We start from the raw sequence: 14,330 nt of genomic DNA, 5'->3' as shown, positions 1-14,330 counted from the left end.
GCCCGGAGGTAGAAGGGCTTCCAGGAACCCCAGTAACGCCAAAACAAACAACAAAAAATAAATAAAAATAAAAATTAAAAATAAATAAAAAGGCTGGGGATGTAGCCCAGAGGTAGAATGCCCCTGATTTCAATATCTAGTACCACAATAAATAAATAAATTAAAAATAAATAAATATAAATAAAATAGGACTAGAGCTGCAGATGAGAGGTAGAATGTCCCCACTGCAGCCAGGCGTAGTGGCGCACATTTGTAATCCCAGTACTTGGGAGACTGAGACAGGAGGATCACAGGTTTAAAGCCAGCTGCAGCTATTTAGTGAGGCCTGTTTCCAAGTAAAATATAAAATAGGTCTGGGAGTGTAGCCTGGAGATAGAAGGACCCTGGGTACCATTTCTAGTACCACAAAAATAAATAAATAAATAAATAAATAAATAAATGACATAAAATTCATAGAAAGCTCTTTTTCTGAAATATTATACCATTTATATTTAACATAGTAACCTTTACACAATAACTTAGAAAATAACAATAATGGAAAAAGAATACTCACATATTTTGAAGTTAAACTTGCAGCACTTATATTAAAAAAGGTTGCATTTGATTCTGCAGCTACTGCTTTAGCCTTAAAATCAGAAGAATACATACATTAGTTAAGAATCTTGCTTTAAAGATTGCCATATTTGATTAAGCCCTGCACACACCTATAAAGGAAGGCTGAGACAGCAGAATCTCAGGTTCAAGGACAGCCTCAGCAAACAGTGAGACTCTCATCAACTTAGACCTTGTTTCAAAATAAAAATAAAATAAGGCCAGGTGTATAGCTTGGAGGTAGAGTGCCCCTGGGTTCAATCTCCAGTACCAAAAAAAAAAAAAAAAAAAAAAAAAAAAAAAATAGGTTAAAAGTTAAGGGTCAGCCAGGCATGGTGGTGCATGCTTGTAATCCCAGCATTCGGGAGGCTGAGACTGGAGGATTGCAGTTCGCGGACAGCCTCAGCTACTTAGTGAGGTTCTCAGCAACTTAGTGAGACCCTATTTCCAAATAAAAATATAAAACAGGTCTGGAGTATAGCCCAGAGGTAGAAAAGCCCTGGGTTCTACCCCCAGTACCACACACACACAAATATATATACATATACATACATATATATATATATATATATATATATACACACACACATATATGTATACATATATATATGTATAAAAAGGGCCAGGGGTATAGCTCAGAAGTACAGTGCTCCCTAGGTTCAATCCCCAGTACCACAAAAAAAGAAAAGAAAATTACTTTAGAAACTTAAGAGAAGTATATCGTAGCAAAAAGCAAGTCATAATAGACTCAAGGATAATGCGAAGTTCCTTTTATCATATTATCTCAAATACTGAAATAAAATACTTGACCTTGAAAAGAATTCTTACCAGCATTGTCTTCCCATTTCCTGGTGGACCGAAGAGCAACAACCCTCTGGCAGGAGCTCTAAGCCCTGTAAACAACTTAAAAAATGTACATTAGTTCACAACTGTGAATCTGCAACAATTTCCCTCTAGACTTCCTATTTTGTTTTGTTTTTGGCAGCACTGGGGATTCAATCTGGGGGCATTCTACATCCAAGCTACACCCCTACCCCTATTTTTTATTCTTTATTTTGAAGCAGAGTCTCACTAAGCTGAGGAAGGCCTAAGTAGGTGAGGCTGACTGCAAACCTGTGATTCTGTTATCTCAGCCTCCCAAGTACTGGGATTACAGGTGCATGCCACCACACCCACCTCTCCTCTAGATATTTTTAATACTGCTTGTCATCTAGAAAAACAGTATTTTTCAGTGGCATCCCAAACAGAAATGCCAACCCGGGCATGGTGAAGCATGCTTGTACTCTCAGTACTCAGGAGGCTGAGACGGGAGGATCACAGGTTCATGAACGGCCTCAGCAAGCAGTGAGACTCCCATCATCCTAAGGGAGATCTGATTATAAAATGGGCTGAGGGTGCAGCTAGAGGTAGAACATCCCTGGGTTCAACCCCTAGTGCCAAAACCAAAACCAAAACCACCTAGAAATGCCAAAACTTTAAAGTGACCAAACACATAATTATAATAAAAAGCAGAAAAAAAGAAATAAAACATGTAAGTATAATTAAAAGCAGAAAAAAGATGAAATAACACATAAGTATAATTAAAAGCAGAAAAAAAACAAAATAAAACTAAATATTTAGTGGATGAAATAAAAGCAGACTGCTAGAATGACAGCTGGAACACAGACATGTTTCTTTATTCTGAAATTCCACCAAACAAGCCAGGCACGGTGACACAAGCCTGTAATGCCAGTACTTAGGAGGCTGGGACAGAAAGATCACCGGTTCTGGACCAGCCTCAGCTACTTAACAAGACTCTCAGCAACTTAGGAAGCCTCTGTTTAAGAAACAAAAATATATATATATTTTAAAAAGTACTAAGTAGCCGGGCGTAGAGGCGCACACTTGTAATCCCCACGCTTGGGAGGCGGAGACAGGAGGATCGCGCAGGTTCGAAGCCAGCAGCACTGGCGTAAGAGACCCTGCTTCAAAAATATAAAATAGGTAGCCCGGAGGTAGAAGGCTCCCAGGAACCCCAGTACCACCAAAAAAAAAAAAAAAAAAAGGACTAAGTATATAACTAAGAGAGTGCTTCTGGGTTCCATCCCCAGTAACACACACACACACACACACACACGCCATGGTGGCACATGCCTGTAATCCTAGTATCTGGGAGGTTGAGTGAGGAGGATCACAGGTTTGAAGACACCCTCAGCATGTAGTGACACTCTCAGCAACCTAGTGAGACCCTGTTTAAAAAATAATAATAATGATAAAGCTGGTGTGGTGGCGCACGCTTATAATCCCCGCGCTTGGGAGGCAGAGACAGGAGGACTGTGCAGGTTCAAAGCCAGCCTCGCTGGCTTAAGAGACCCTGTTTCCAAATAAAAATATAAAAATGGGTCTGGGAGTATAGCCCGGATGTAGAAGGGTTTCCAGGAACCCCAGTACCACCAAAAATAAATAAATAAATAAAAATAAAAAACTAAAAAATAGGACTGGGAGTATAACCTGGAGGTAGAAAAGCCCCTAGGTTCTACCCCCAATACCACAAAAAATAAAAAATAAATTAAATAGGGCTGAGGTGTGGATCTGAGGTAGAATGTCTGTGGGTTCAATTCCCAGTATCAAAATAAAGTTAAGCCGGGTGTGGTGGCACACGTTTGTAATCCCTGCACTTGGGAGGCGGAGACAGGAGGATCACGCAGGTTCGCACAGCCGCACTGGCTTAAGAGACCCTGTTTCCAAATAAAAAAGTATAAAAATAGGTCTGGGAGTGTAGCCTGGAGGTAGAATGGTTTCCAGAAACCCAGTACCACCAAAAAAAAAAAAAAAAAAAAAAAAAAAAGTTAAAAATGAATTGGAGATTAGACCCTCTATTCATTCCCCTGTGCTTAATATTCATCAACACCAATTGCCAATGCTGTCGTGGGGGGGTGGGGGGGTACTGGGGATTGAAACCAGGGTCATTCTACCTCCAAGCCACACCTCTTTTTTATTTAAAACAGGGTCTTGCTAGGTTAATGTCCTTTTAAAAACATAAAATCAACCATTACATTATTCTAGAAGAGCTCTAACATTTGCTACCTATCAGATTTATAAATTAGAAATACATGGTATTAGAGGAAAGTTAGAATATAAAGTCCTTACCTCTGGCCTCAGAGAAGGAAGAATAACAATTTCTTGCAATGCTTGTTTTGCCAACTCTTGACCAGCTATATCATCAAATTTAACAGCTGTTCCACTAAGAAACAAAGACTCAGTTAATTCCACAACAAAAATATTATTACAATTATGTACAAGCTATATGAAGGAGTAATTTTTTATTTTAACTGTGAATCTACAATTTAGCAAAAATTATTTTCTATATTATCTATACTCATAAAAATTTAGTATGTAAATCAGACAAGATATTATCTAATTTACTTGTGAAAGATTTTACACATAAAATTCAAATATAGAAAGTATAAAATATTTTAGATAACAAAACTTACTTGTCCACAATTTCATTCATTATAAGATTAGCAAGGTTGCTGTCCACATTCCTAAAGTTCTTCAAGTCTTTCTTTTTACGAGCAGCAGTTGTAGGGGTAGAAGGCTTATTTGTTCTATTTGTTTTTGGAGTACCCTTCAAGAATATAAAATTTCAATGTGAAAATTCAAATCATTTAGGCTTTTTCTTATGTGTGTGTGGTACTGGTGATTGAACTCAAAGGCTCACTACCACTGAGCTACTCCCCAAGCCCTTTTTATTTTTATCTATCTATCTACCTATGGTACTGGGGGTGGAACCCAGGGACTTTTCTACATTCGGGCTATACTCCCAGACCTATTTTATACTTTATTTGGAAACATGGTCTCACTAAGTTGCTGAGAGCCTCACTCAGTAGCTGAGGCTGGCTTTGAACCTGTATGATCCTCCTGTTTCAGCCTCCAAAGCGCTGGGATTGCAAGCATGTGCTACCACTTCAAGCTCAAAAAAAAATTTTTTTTTTTGAGGGTCTGGGGATGGAACCCAGGGGCATTCTACCTCTAAGCTATACCCCCAACCCTATTTTTTACTTTTTATTTTAAAACTGGGTCTTGCAAAAGACCTATTTTTTACTTTTTATTTTAAAACTGACTTGCAAAGGGCCTTACTAAGTAGCTGAGGCTGTCCATGAACCGCGATCCTCTGGTCTCAGCCTCTCAAATGCTGGGTTTACAAGCTTGTTTTAAAACAGGTCCTTGCTACCTTACTGAGGCTGGCCTCAAACTTGCAATCCTCCTATCTCAGCCTCTGAGATACTGGGATTATAGGCACATGGGCATGTGCCACTGCACTTGGTTTCATTTAGACTTTTTTTTTTTTTTTTTTTGGTGTCCTATGAGGATTGAACCCAGGATCATTCTACATCTGAGCTACACCACCAACATATTTTATTTTTTAATTTGGAACAGAGTCTCACTAAGTTGCGGAGCACCTCACTAAATTTCTGAGGCTGGCTATGAACCTGCGATTCTCCAGTCTCAGCATCCCAAGTAGCGAGATTACAAGTATGTGCCATTACGCATAGTGTAGTTAATTTAGACATTTTGTCTGTGTGTGTGTGGCCAGCCTCAGCAACTTAGTGAGACCCTGTTTCCAAATAAAATATAAAATAGGTCTTGGAGTATAGACTGGGGGTAGAAAGCCTCTGGGTTCCACTCCCAGTACCACACACACACACACACACACAAAAGATGCTGTCAGAGCCGGGCGTGGTGGCGCACGCTTGTCATCCCCGCGCTCGGGAGGCGGAGACAGGAGGATCGCGCAGGTTCGAAGCCAGCCGCGGGCGCTGGCTTAGGAGACCCTGTTTCCAAATAAAAATGTAAAAATAGGTCTGGGAGTGTAGCCTGGAGATAGAAGGGCTTCCAGGAACCCCAGTACCACAAAAAAAAAAAAAAAAAAAAGATGCTGTCAGACACAGTGGACGCACACCTGTCATACCAGTACTTGTGAGGCTGGGAAAGGATTACCACAGTTTCAAGGCCAATGTATTATAACTTATTAAGCCTGTTTCAAAATAAAAAATTGAAAGGGATGGGTTGTACACAGAGGTAGAACACCCCTGGTTTCAATCCCAAAACTACCTACCTACACACACACACACACACACACACACACACACACACACACGCACGCACACACACACACACACAATCTCCAAGATACCCTTGTAGATTAAAAAAAAAATTATGAATAACTTTGTGGAAACTTATCATTTTTCTAAAGTTTTATAAGTACTCGCAATTACCTTAAACATAACATACAAATTTTCATTTGCAAAAGCACAGCAGTTAGTTACTATCCTAGAATACCTTATGAGCAGCAGCTGCTGGACCAGGACCCTGTCTTGCTCCAGAAACCATGGATAAACCACTACAACTGGGTGCTCTGTGGTGACCAGAAAGACCTGTGGATCCAGTTTTCATAACTGTTTTTGAACGAGGCAGTGAATTACTAGCATGTGTTAAAGGATCTTTTCTTTTCGGAACAGCTCCACTTTCTATCAAAGAAAAAGATTAAGTGTCATTATTAGAAAATTGTAGCTAAGAATTCTAAAGAGTACTAAACACAGATAAGTACAAATTTACAAAACCAATCTAATAACATTTTCTTACATTCAAAAATATGAAGATGATTTCAGATGGACATGGTGGAGCAAGCTTGTAATTCCAGTACTGGGGAGACTGAGACAGGAGGATTACAGGTTTACAGCCAGCCACAGCAACTTAATGAGGTCCTCCACAACTTAGTTAGACCCTGTTTCTTTTTCTTTTTTTTTTCCTGCACTAGGGATGGAACCCAGGGGCCTTCTACCTCCTAGCAGTATCCCCAGCCCTATTTTTTATTATTTTGAAACAGGGTCTCACTGAGTTGCAAAGGGCCTCACTAAGTAGCTGAGGCAGGCCTCTAACCGCGATCCTCCTGTCTTAGCCTCCCAAATGCTGGGATGATAACTGTGCGCCACCGTGCCCGGATGACACTGTTTGAAAATAAAAAATTAAATAGGGAGCCACCATGTGGAGGAACATGCTTGGAATCCCAGTACTTGGGAGGCTCAGATAAAAAGATCCCAGGTTCACAGACAGCCTCAGCTATTTAGTGAGTACCTTCTGTCCTGTGTATAATGTGTTCCTAATGCTTTTGCTACATTTTTTTCTTCAGTATTTGGGAGCTATATTTGTTTCTTATCTTTTTATATTCTCTTTCTTCCATATGAATTTTTTTCTTTTATTTTTATTTCTTGTTTTTTTTTTTTTTTTTTTTTTCCTGCGATACTGGGAATAGAACCCAGGGGCATTCTACCTCCAAGCTACATGCCCAGCCCTATTTTTTATTCTTTATTTTTTTAATATTTACTTTTTTTGTGGTACTGGGGATGGAACTCTTCTACTTCCGGGCTATACTCCCAGATCTATGTTATACTTTTATTTGGAAACAGGGTCCCTTAAGCCAGCGAGGCTGGCTTCAAACCTGCACGATCCTCCTGTCTCCGCCTCCCAAGCGCGGGGATTATAAGCGTGCGCCACCACGCCTGGCTTATTCTTTACTTTGAAACAGGGTCTCACTGAGTTGCAAAGGGCCTCACTAAGTAGCTGAGGCTGTCCGCAAACTGCAATCCTCTGGTCTCAGCCTCCAGAATGCTGGGATTACAAGCGTGCACCACCACCCCCAGCTTAGATACATTTTTTTTTTTTTTTTTTTTTTTGGTGGTACTGGAGATGGAACCCAGGGGCTTTCTACCTGCAGGCTACACTCCCAGACCTATTTTATATTTTATTTGGAAACAGGGTCTTTTAAGCCAGCTGAGGCTAGCTTCGAACCGGAGCGATCCTCCTGTCTCAGCCTCCCAAGTGCAGGGATTATAAGCGTGCACCACCACGTCTGGCTAGATATATTTTTTAAATTAAAAAATGCATCAGGAAAAGAAAAAACTTAATAACCATAATTTCTTTCATCTACAGACCCTCTGAACATTCTGGTATATTCTGTGATTGAAATTTACTTATTTTTTCAGTAGTGAGGATGGAGCCCAGGGGCATTCTACCTCCACGCTACACTCCCAGCCCTGTTTTTTCTTTATTTTGAAACAAGGTCTAATAAGTTGCAGAGGGCCTAAGTAGCTGAGGCTGTCTGTCCAGTACTGTCTGTTCAAAACTGGACTCCCAAGTACTGGAATTACAAGGATGCGCCACCATGACTGGAATTATTTTTATTATTTATTTTAATTTTTTATTTTTTGGTAGTACTGGGGTTTCTGGAAACCCTTCTACCTCCAGGCTACATTCCCAGACCTATTTTTATATTTTTACTTGGAAACAGGGTCTCTTAAGCCAGCAGAGCTGGCTTCAAACCTGTGCGATCCTCCTGTCTCTGCCTCCCAGGCACAGGAATTACAAGCATGTGCCACCACGCCCGGCTATTTATTTATTTTTTGCAGTACTGGGGCTCTAAGTTGCAGAAGGCTCTAAGTTGCAGACTGGCCGTGAACCTGCAATCCTCCTGTCTCAGCCTTCCAAGTACTGGGATTACAAGCATGTACCACCACACCTGGCTGTTCCAAACTTTTATGACTATAAAACACTATGAAAGTCCAAAGCTTGTGCCCACCAAAAGCACTTTTAAATTAATTGAGAGGATAAAGTTGTAGCTTTTAATACAACAAATATTTTACGTGGGGTGTGTGTGTGTGTGAGTGTGTGTGTGTGTGAGTGTGTGTGTGTGTGTGTGTAACAGAATGTCTCTAAGTCAAAAGACAACCAGTCTTTTTTTTTTTTTTTTGCGGGTCTGGGGATGGAACCCAGGGCCAGTCAACCTCCGGGCTACACACCATGCCCTATTTTTTATTCTTTATTTTGAAACCGGGTCTCACTGAGTTGCAGAGGGCCTCACTAAGTAGCTGAGGCTATCTGCGAACAGCGATCCTCCAGTCTCAGCCTCCACAATCCTGGGATTACAAGCATGTACCACCATGCCCAGCTAGACAACCAGTCTTAAGTGAGGCATGGTGACACTCACTTGTAATCCCAGAATTCAGGAGGCAGAGACTGGAGGATCGTGGTTTTAAGGACAGCCTCCGCCACATAAAGAGGCCCTTCGCAACTCAGTGAGACCTTGTTTCAAATATAAAAAAGAGAAGCCAGGCGAGGTGGTGCATGCTTGTAATCCCAGCATTTGGGAGGGTGAGACAGAAGGATCACAGTTTGTGGACAGTCTCAGCTACTTAGTGAGGCCCTTTTCAACTCAGTGAGACACTGTTTCAAAATAAAGAATAAAAATAGGGCTGAGGGTGTCTCTATCTGTAAAAACAGATTCAAAGCTGAGTGCAGCAGTACACCCTTTTAATCTCAGTACTTGGAAGGCTGAGACAGGAGGATTGAAGGTTCGCAGCCAACCTAAGCTACTTAGGTTGTTAGGCCTAAGTTGTAGGCCCTCCACAACTTAGCGAGACTCTGTTTAGAAATAAGGAATGAAAGCTAGGTATGGTGGCACACACTTGTAATCCCAGTACTTGGGAGGCTGAGACAGGAGGATCACTATTCATGGACAGCCTCAGCTACTCAGTGAGACCCTTTGCAACTAAGAGCCTGTTTCAAAATAAAGAATTAAAAAAAAAAATAGGGCTGGAGGTGTAGCTCAGAAGTAAAATGCCCCTGGGTTTTATCCCCAGTACCACGGGGGGAGGTGGGGAATTAAAAAAAGGAATAAAAAATTGGGCTATGTCGTAGCTGAGAGGTAGAATGCCCCCGGGTTCAATCTTCAGTACCCCCAAAAATAAAATAAAAAATAGAGAGATTCAATCTACAGAAGATAGAGAACCAATACAATTATTAATAATTCGTACCAAGCATGTTGGCATACACCTGTAATCCTAGTACTTGAGACTGAGACAGGAATATCATAGTTTTGGTGGCCAACCTCAGCAATTTAGCAAGACTCTCAGAAACTTAGTGAATCCTTGTTTCAAAATAAAAAATAAAATAGGGCTGGGGGTGTAGCTCAGGGATAGAATGCCTCTGAGCTCAATGCCCAATATCAAGTAATAATAATAATAATAATAATAATAATAAGTAAATATATATTCAAGTTGGGCATGGTGGCACACACGTGTAATTCCAGTATTTGGGAGACTAAGTAAGAGGAACACCGTTTCAAGGCCAGCAGTATGAGGTAACTTAGCAAGACCATTTCAAAATAAAAATTAAGCCAGGTATGGTAAGGCATGCCTGTAATCCTACTACTTGGGAACCTGAGACAGGAGGATTGCAGGTTCAATGACAGCAACCAAGTGAGACACTCAGCAACCCAGTTGAGACCTTGCTTCAAATAAAAAGTAATACAGGGCGGTGGGTATAACTCAGAGGAGAAAGCCCTCAGTCCACAGTACCACAAAATGAAATGAAATAAAACAGGGCTGGAGAATAGCTCAAAGGGACGGTATCACTGAGTTCCTGGAAGTAGAATGACCTTGGGTTCAATCTCCAGTGCCAAAAAGAAGACAAAGAATATATATCTTATAATCTTAAAACCTGTAGGTTGCAAACATGTTTACAATGGCTATTGCTTATTTTTACATGTACAAACGATATGAAGGATAGAGATACTGTATTTTGAACACAGCCCTGTGAAAACAAAAACAATTAAACCTTCCATTATACAATCGAATCAGCATTACAGGTTAAGTACCATCAGTTTGCATGCAAGCTTTATGGTTTTACATGTTAGTTAACCTAGACCTACCTGACTGGAGATGTCCATTTCGACAAGTCAGGTTAGTACTGTCGTTATAGACGTCCGTTTGTGACTTGGAAAACTGCAAAACTGGTTGCAGCTTCTCTATGCAACAAAGGAAGTTAAAAAAGCACAAAATAAACAAAAAAGATATAATGAACAAATAAAATGTGTATGTAAAAATGAAAAATTATTCAAGGTGTTATATAAGGTTGTCATATGATGAGTTTTTGCATTTATATAAAATATAACTTAAAATTAAAATATAATTAGTAAAAAATTCAGACATCAAAATAGCAATAGAATTTAACAAGTGAAAGGTTATGTTCAAATTATGATTTATTCAGGCTGAGACAGTTACATATCACCATTTTTTCTCTTTTTTGGAGTACTGAGGATGGAACCCAGGGGCATTCTACCTCCGAGCTATACCCCCAGCCCTATTTTTTTTTGGCAGTACTGGGAATGGAATCCAGGGGCATTCTACCTCCAAGCTAAGCCCCCAGTCCCCCAGCCCCTATATTTTAGGCTTTATTTTGAAACAGGGTCTCACTGAGTTGTGGAGGGCCTCACTAAGTAGCTGAGGCTGGCTGCAAACTAATTCTTCTGTCTCAGCCTCCCAAATACTGAGATTACAAGTGTGTGTTACCGCGCTCCACTACATATTACTATTATTACAAACATATTAACTAAATATCTAATATCCAAATCACTGTGTTAGGTAAGTACCATGAGAATAAAAGATGACTACACTCTCTACCATCCATAAACTTATTAAATATAATTGACAGTTTAGCCGGGCATGGTGGCGCACGCTTGTAATCCCCACGCTTGGGAGGCAGAGATAGGAGGATCGCGCTGGTTCAAAGCCAAGCCCCGCTGGCTTAAGAGACCCTGTTTCCAAATAAAAAAGTATAAAATAGGTTTGGGAGTGTAGCTCGGAGGTAAAAGGGCTTCCAGGAACCCCAGTACCACCAAAAAACAAATACAAAAACAAAAAACTGGCAATTTAACACACAATATATTAAGAAAAAGAATACATAGTACAAAATTGATCACTGAAAAAGCTTTAGAGAAGTGGGTAATGATCTGGCTAAGATTTGAGATTTTACAAAAAAAAGATTAAAAAGGGACATTTAAGAGAAAAGAGCATTTGGCCAGCATGGTTGGTGCACACTTGTAATCACAGTGCTTGGAGGCAGAGAAAGGAGCATCATATGTTCACGGCCTGCCTCAGCTACTTAATGAAGACCACTGTAACTTAATGAGACCCTGTTTAAAAATAAAGAATAAGCCGGGCGTGGTGGCGCACGCTTGTAATCCCCGCGCTTGGGAGGCTGAGATAGGAGGATCGCACAGGTTCGAAGCCAGCCCCAGCTACTTAGTGAGGCTCTCATCAACTTAGTGAGCCCGTTTCCAAATAAAATATAAAATAGGTCTGGGAGTATAGCCCAGAGGTAGAAGGCCCCTGGGTTCTACTCCCAGTACCACCACCACCAAAAAAAAAAAAAAAAAAAAAAAAAAGAATAATAGAGCCAGGTGCGGTGGCGCACGCTTGTAATTCCAGCATTTGGGAGGCTGAGATAGGAGGATAGTGGTTCACGAAAAGCCTCAGCTACTTAGTGAGGCCTTTTACAACTCAGTAAGGGGAGAGAGAGAGAGAAGGGGGGTGGGGAAGGGAGGCGCGTGCGCACACTTAAAAGTACACAGAAGGAAATAAGAAATACCTAGGAAATGCCATATTTACCTGCATTATCTAATATTAAACCAAGCAAAAAATAAAGGCAATAAAGCAGAATGGAATAAATAAGCATGCTACAGAACTATGTGTTTACCACCATATGTTTAAAAAGACATTTGTGCCATTGTATACATGAAGATTACCTCTAAAAAGGACCCAGAGAAACTGGTAACAGGACTGACTCTTGGGAGGGAGAATGGGTGGCTGGGGCATGCAGAGTGTGGAATGAATGCTACTAATACTTAAACTATATATATCTATATATCTATATATATATTTTGTGGTGCTGAGGATGGAACCCAGGGGCATTCTACTTCTAAGCTATACCCCCAGCCCTATTTTTTTTATTATTTATTTTGAAACAGTGTCTCACTGAGTTGCCAAGAGCCTCACTAAGTAGCTGAGGCTGGCTGATCCTCCTGTCTCAGCTTCCCAATTTCTGCGATTACGACTGAGCAAAACCATGCCCGTTTATAGTTAAGCTTTTAAAGTTTTGTGACATGTGCCTATATGAAATACTTTTATAATTACAGGGGATTCTTTCAACTGTACTCCCACTTCAAATAAGAAAACCCCGCCTTCCTGGGTCTCTAAATCTGCCACCTAAAGCCCAAGAAGAGCAGCATTTTGATCTCTGCCACTCTGTACCAGTACAACTCTCTCTCCCATCTAAGCAGCCAGTCCATATGCTAGCTGACGTATGCTCTGCTCCATCGCTTCTCAGTGCTGGGGCCCTGCTTTAGCTTCAGTTTTCTAAAAGTCTCAAGGATTAAATACCGTACAAAAATCATACTCTATGCCTCACCCATAACAGAGGCTGTGTGCGTGGGGGTGGTTACTGGGAAGTAAATCCAGAAGCATTCTACCTTCAAGCTACACCCCCAGCCCGATTTTATTTCTTATTTGGAAACAGATTCTCGCTAGGTTGATGTTAGTCTCACTACTTGCTGAAGCTGTCCTTCAACTTGCAATCCTCCTGTCTCGCCTTCTAAGGACAGTGATTACTGGCATGTACCACTACACCCAGCTACAGAAATTCATTTTTACCATGTTTATTTTGCTAAAATATTCCAAGCAATCATCACCTTTTCTTCTGTACTAGGCAAGTCAATGAGTAGTAAAAACACAGCAAAGGAGCCAGGGGTGTAGTTCACGTGCGGAGCACTTGCCTAGCATGCACCTACCCTGGGTTTGATCCTCAGTACTACAAAAAAAACAAGCAACGCATACATTCTAACTCAAACTTTTATTTCTGAGGTCAGACAAGCAGGCGCCATGCCTTTGGGACAGGTTAAATAGCAGCTGTCCTTTTTACACACAGCACAAAGTACTACAGAGTGTTTGTGTCCTAGAACTGGTTGATACAATATACCTTGGAGCCTCTACTTTGTTTTTTGGTTGGCTAACAGGTCGTTTGATTTTCTCAGTGATAACACTCTTTAAGTCACCATGCTGAGACATAATCCACTTGTGTAGGTAAAAGCATAAGTTAGGAAAAAACCCACTGATTTTTAAAAAGTCTTCTTTATCAATTAACACTCTTCAATTAAATGTAACAAAAAGCTCATAGGAACATTCATTATGTAGTAAAAAAAAATTAAATCCTTTTTTGATAAAAATCTGGGAATAACAAAGGTATAAAACATGGATTTTATTGGGGGGGGGTGATTGATCCCAAGGACATTATCCCTCTGAGTTACACACAACTCAAGCTCTTATTTTTTTCAGAAACAGGATATCATTAAATTGCTGAAGGTTTCTTTTAGTTGCTAAGGCTGGACTCGAACCTACAATTCTCCTGTACTACAATCCTCCCAGGTACTGTGATTACAAGTGTGCCCCACCCTGCCCAGCTAGAACTTGTTTGTTTATTTATTTTTGCGGGTCTGGGGATGTAACCCAGGGGCATTCAACCTCCAAGCTACACCCCCTGCCCTATTTTTTATTCTTTATTTTGAAACAGGGTCTCACTAAATTACAAAGAGCCTCACTAAGTAGCTGAGGCTGTCCACGAACCGCGATCCTCAGGTCTCAACCTCCTAAATGCTGGGATTACAAGTGTGCACCACCATGCCCAGCTTTAGAACTTGTTTTAAGTAATATATAATCTGGATTTCTATGTATGGAAACATATAGAAACACACTACGGTAGTATACTGCAACTGTGACCCTGCTCTAATTAACTTCTGTTAAAAGAAAAAGAGGACTAATTGGGGATGTAGCTCCAGCGATAGAGCACCTACTTAGCATGCATGAGAC

General features: G+C 40.6%; 1 protein-coding gene across 5 annotated transcripts in view; it reads right to left on the bottom strand.

The window, feature by feature from the left end:
• The window catches only part of SPAST (spastin), a gene marked incomplete at both ends in the record, with an annotated part of 58,273 nt that overhangs the window by 23,391 nt on the left and 20,552 nt on the right, over positions 1-14,330 (bottom strand). For 3 of the 5 annotated variants that reach the window (XM_080711712.1, XM_080711713.1, XM_080711714.1), the window contains 5 exons: positions 554-625; positions 1,420-1,494; positions 3,721-3,814; positions 4,065-4,198; positions 5,914-6,101. In XM_080711712.1, the coding sequence (XP_080567838.1) occupies positions 554-625; positions 1,420-1,494; positions 3,721-3,814; positions 4,065-4,198; positions 5,914-6,101 (563 nt within the window). Of the gene's footprint in view, positions 1-553; positions 626-1,419; positions 1,495-3,720; positions 3,815-4,064; positions 4,199-5,913; positions 6,102-10,339; positions 10,436-14,330 lie in introns of all 5 variants that reach the window. The other 2 variants (XM_080711710.1, XM_080711711.1) reach the window with 1 other exon arrangement.

This window comes from Muscardinus avellanarius, assembly GCF_963383645.1.
Source record: "Muscardinus avellanarius genome assembly, chromosome: 15".
Taxonomy (NCBI): domain Eukaryota; kingdom Metazoa; phylum Chordata; class Mammalia; order Rodentia; family Gliridae; genus Muscardinus; species Muscardinus avellanarius.
The sequence above is the reverse complement of the archived record's forward strand: the minus strand, read 5'-3'. Positions and strand labels throughout refer to the sequence as shown.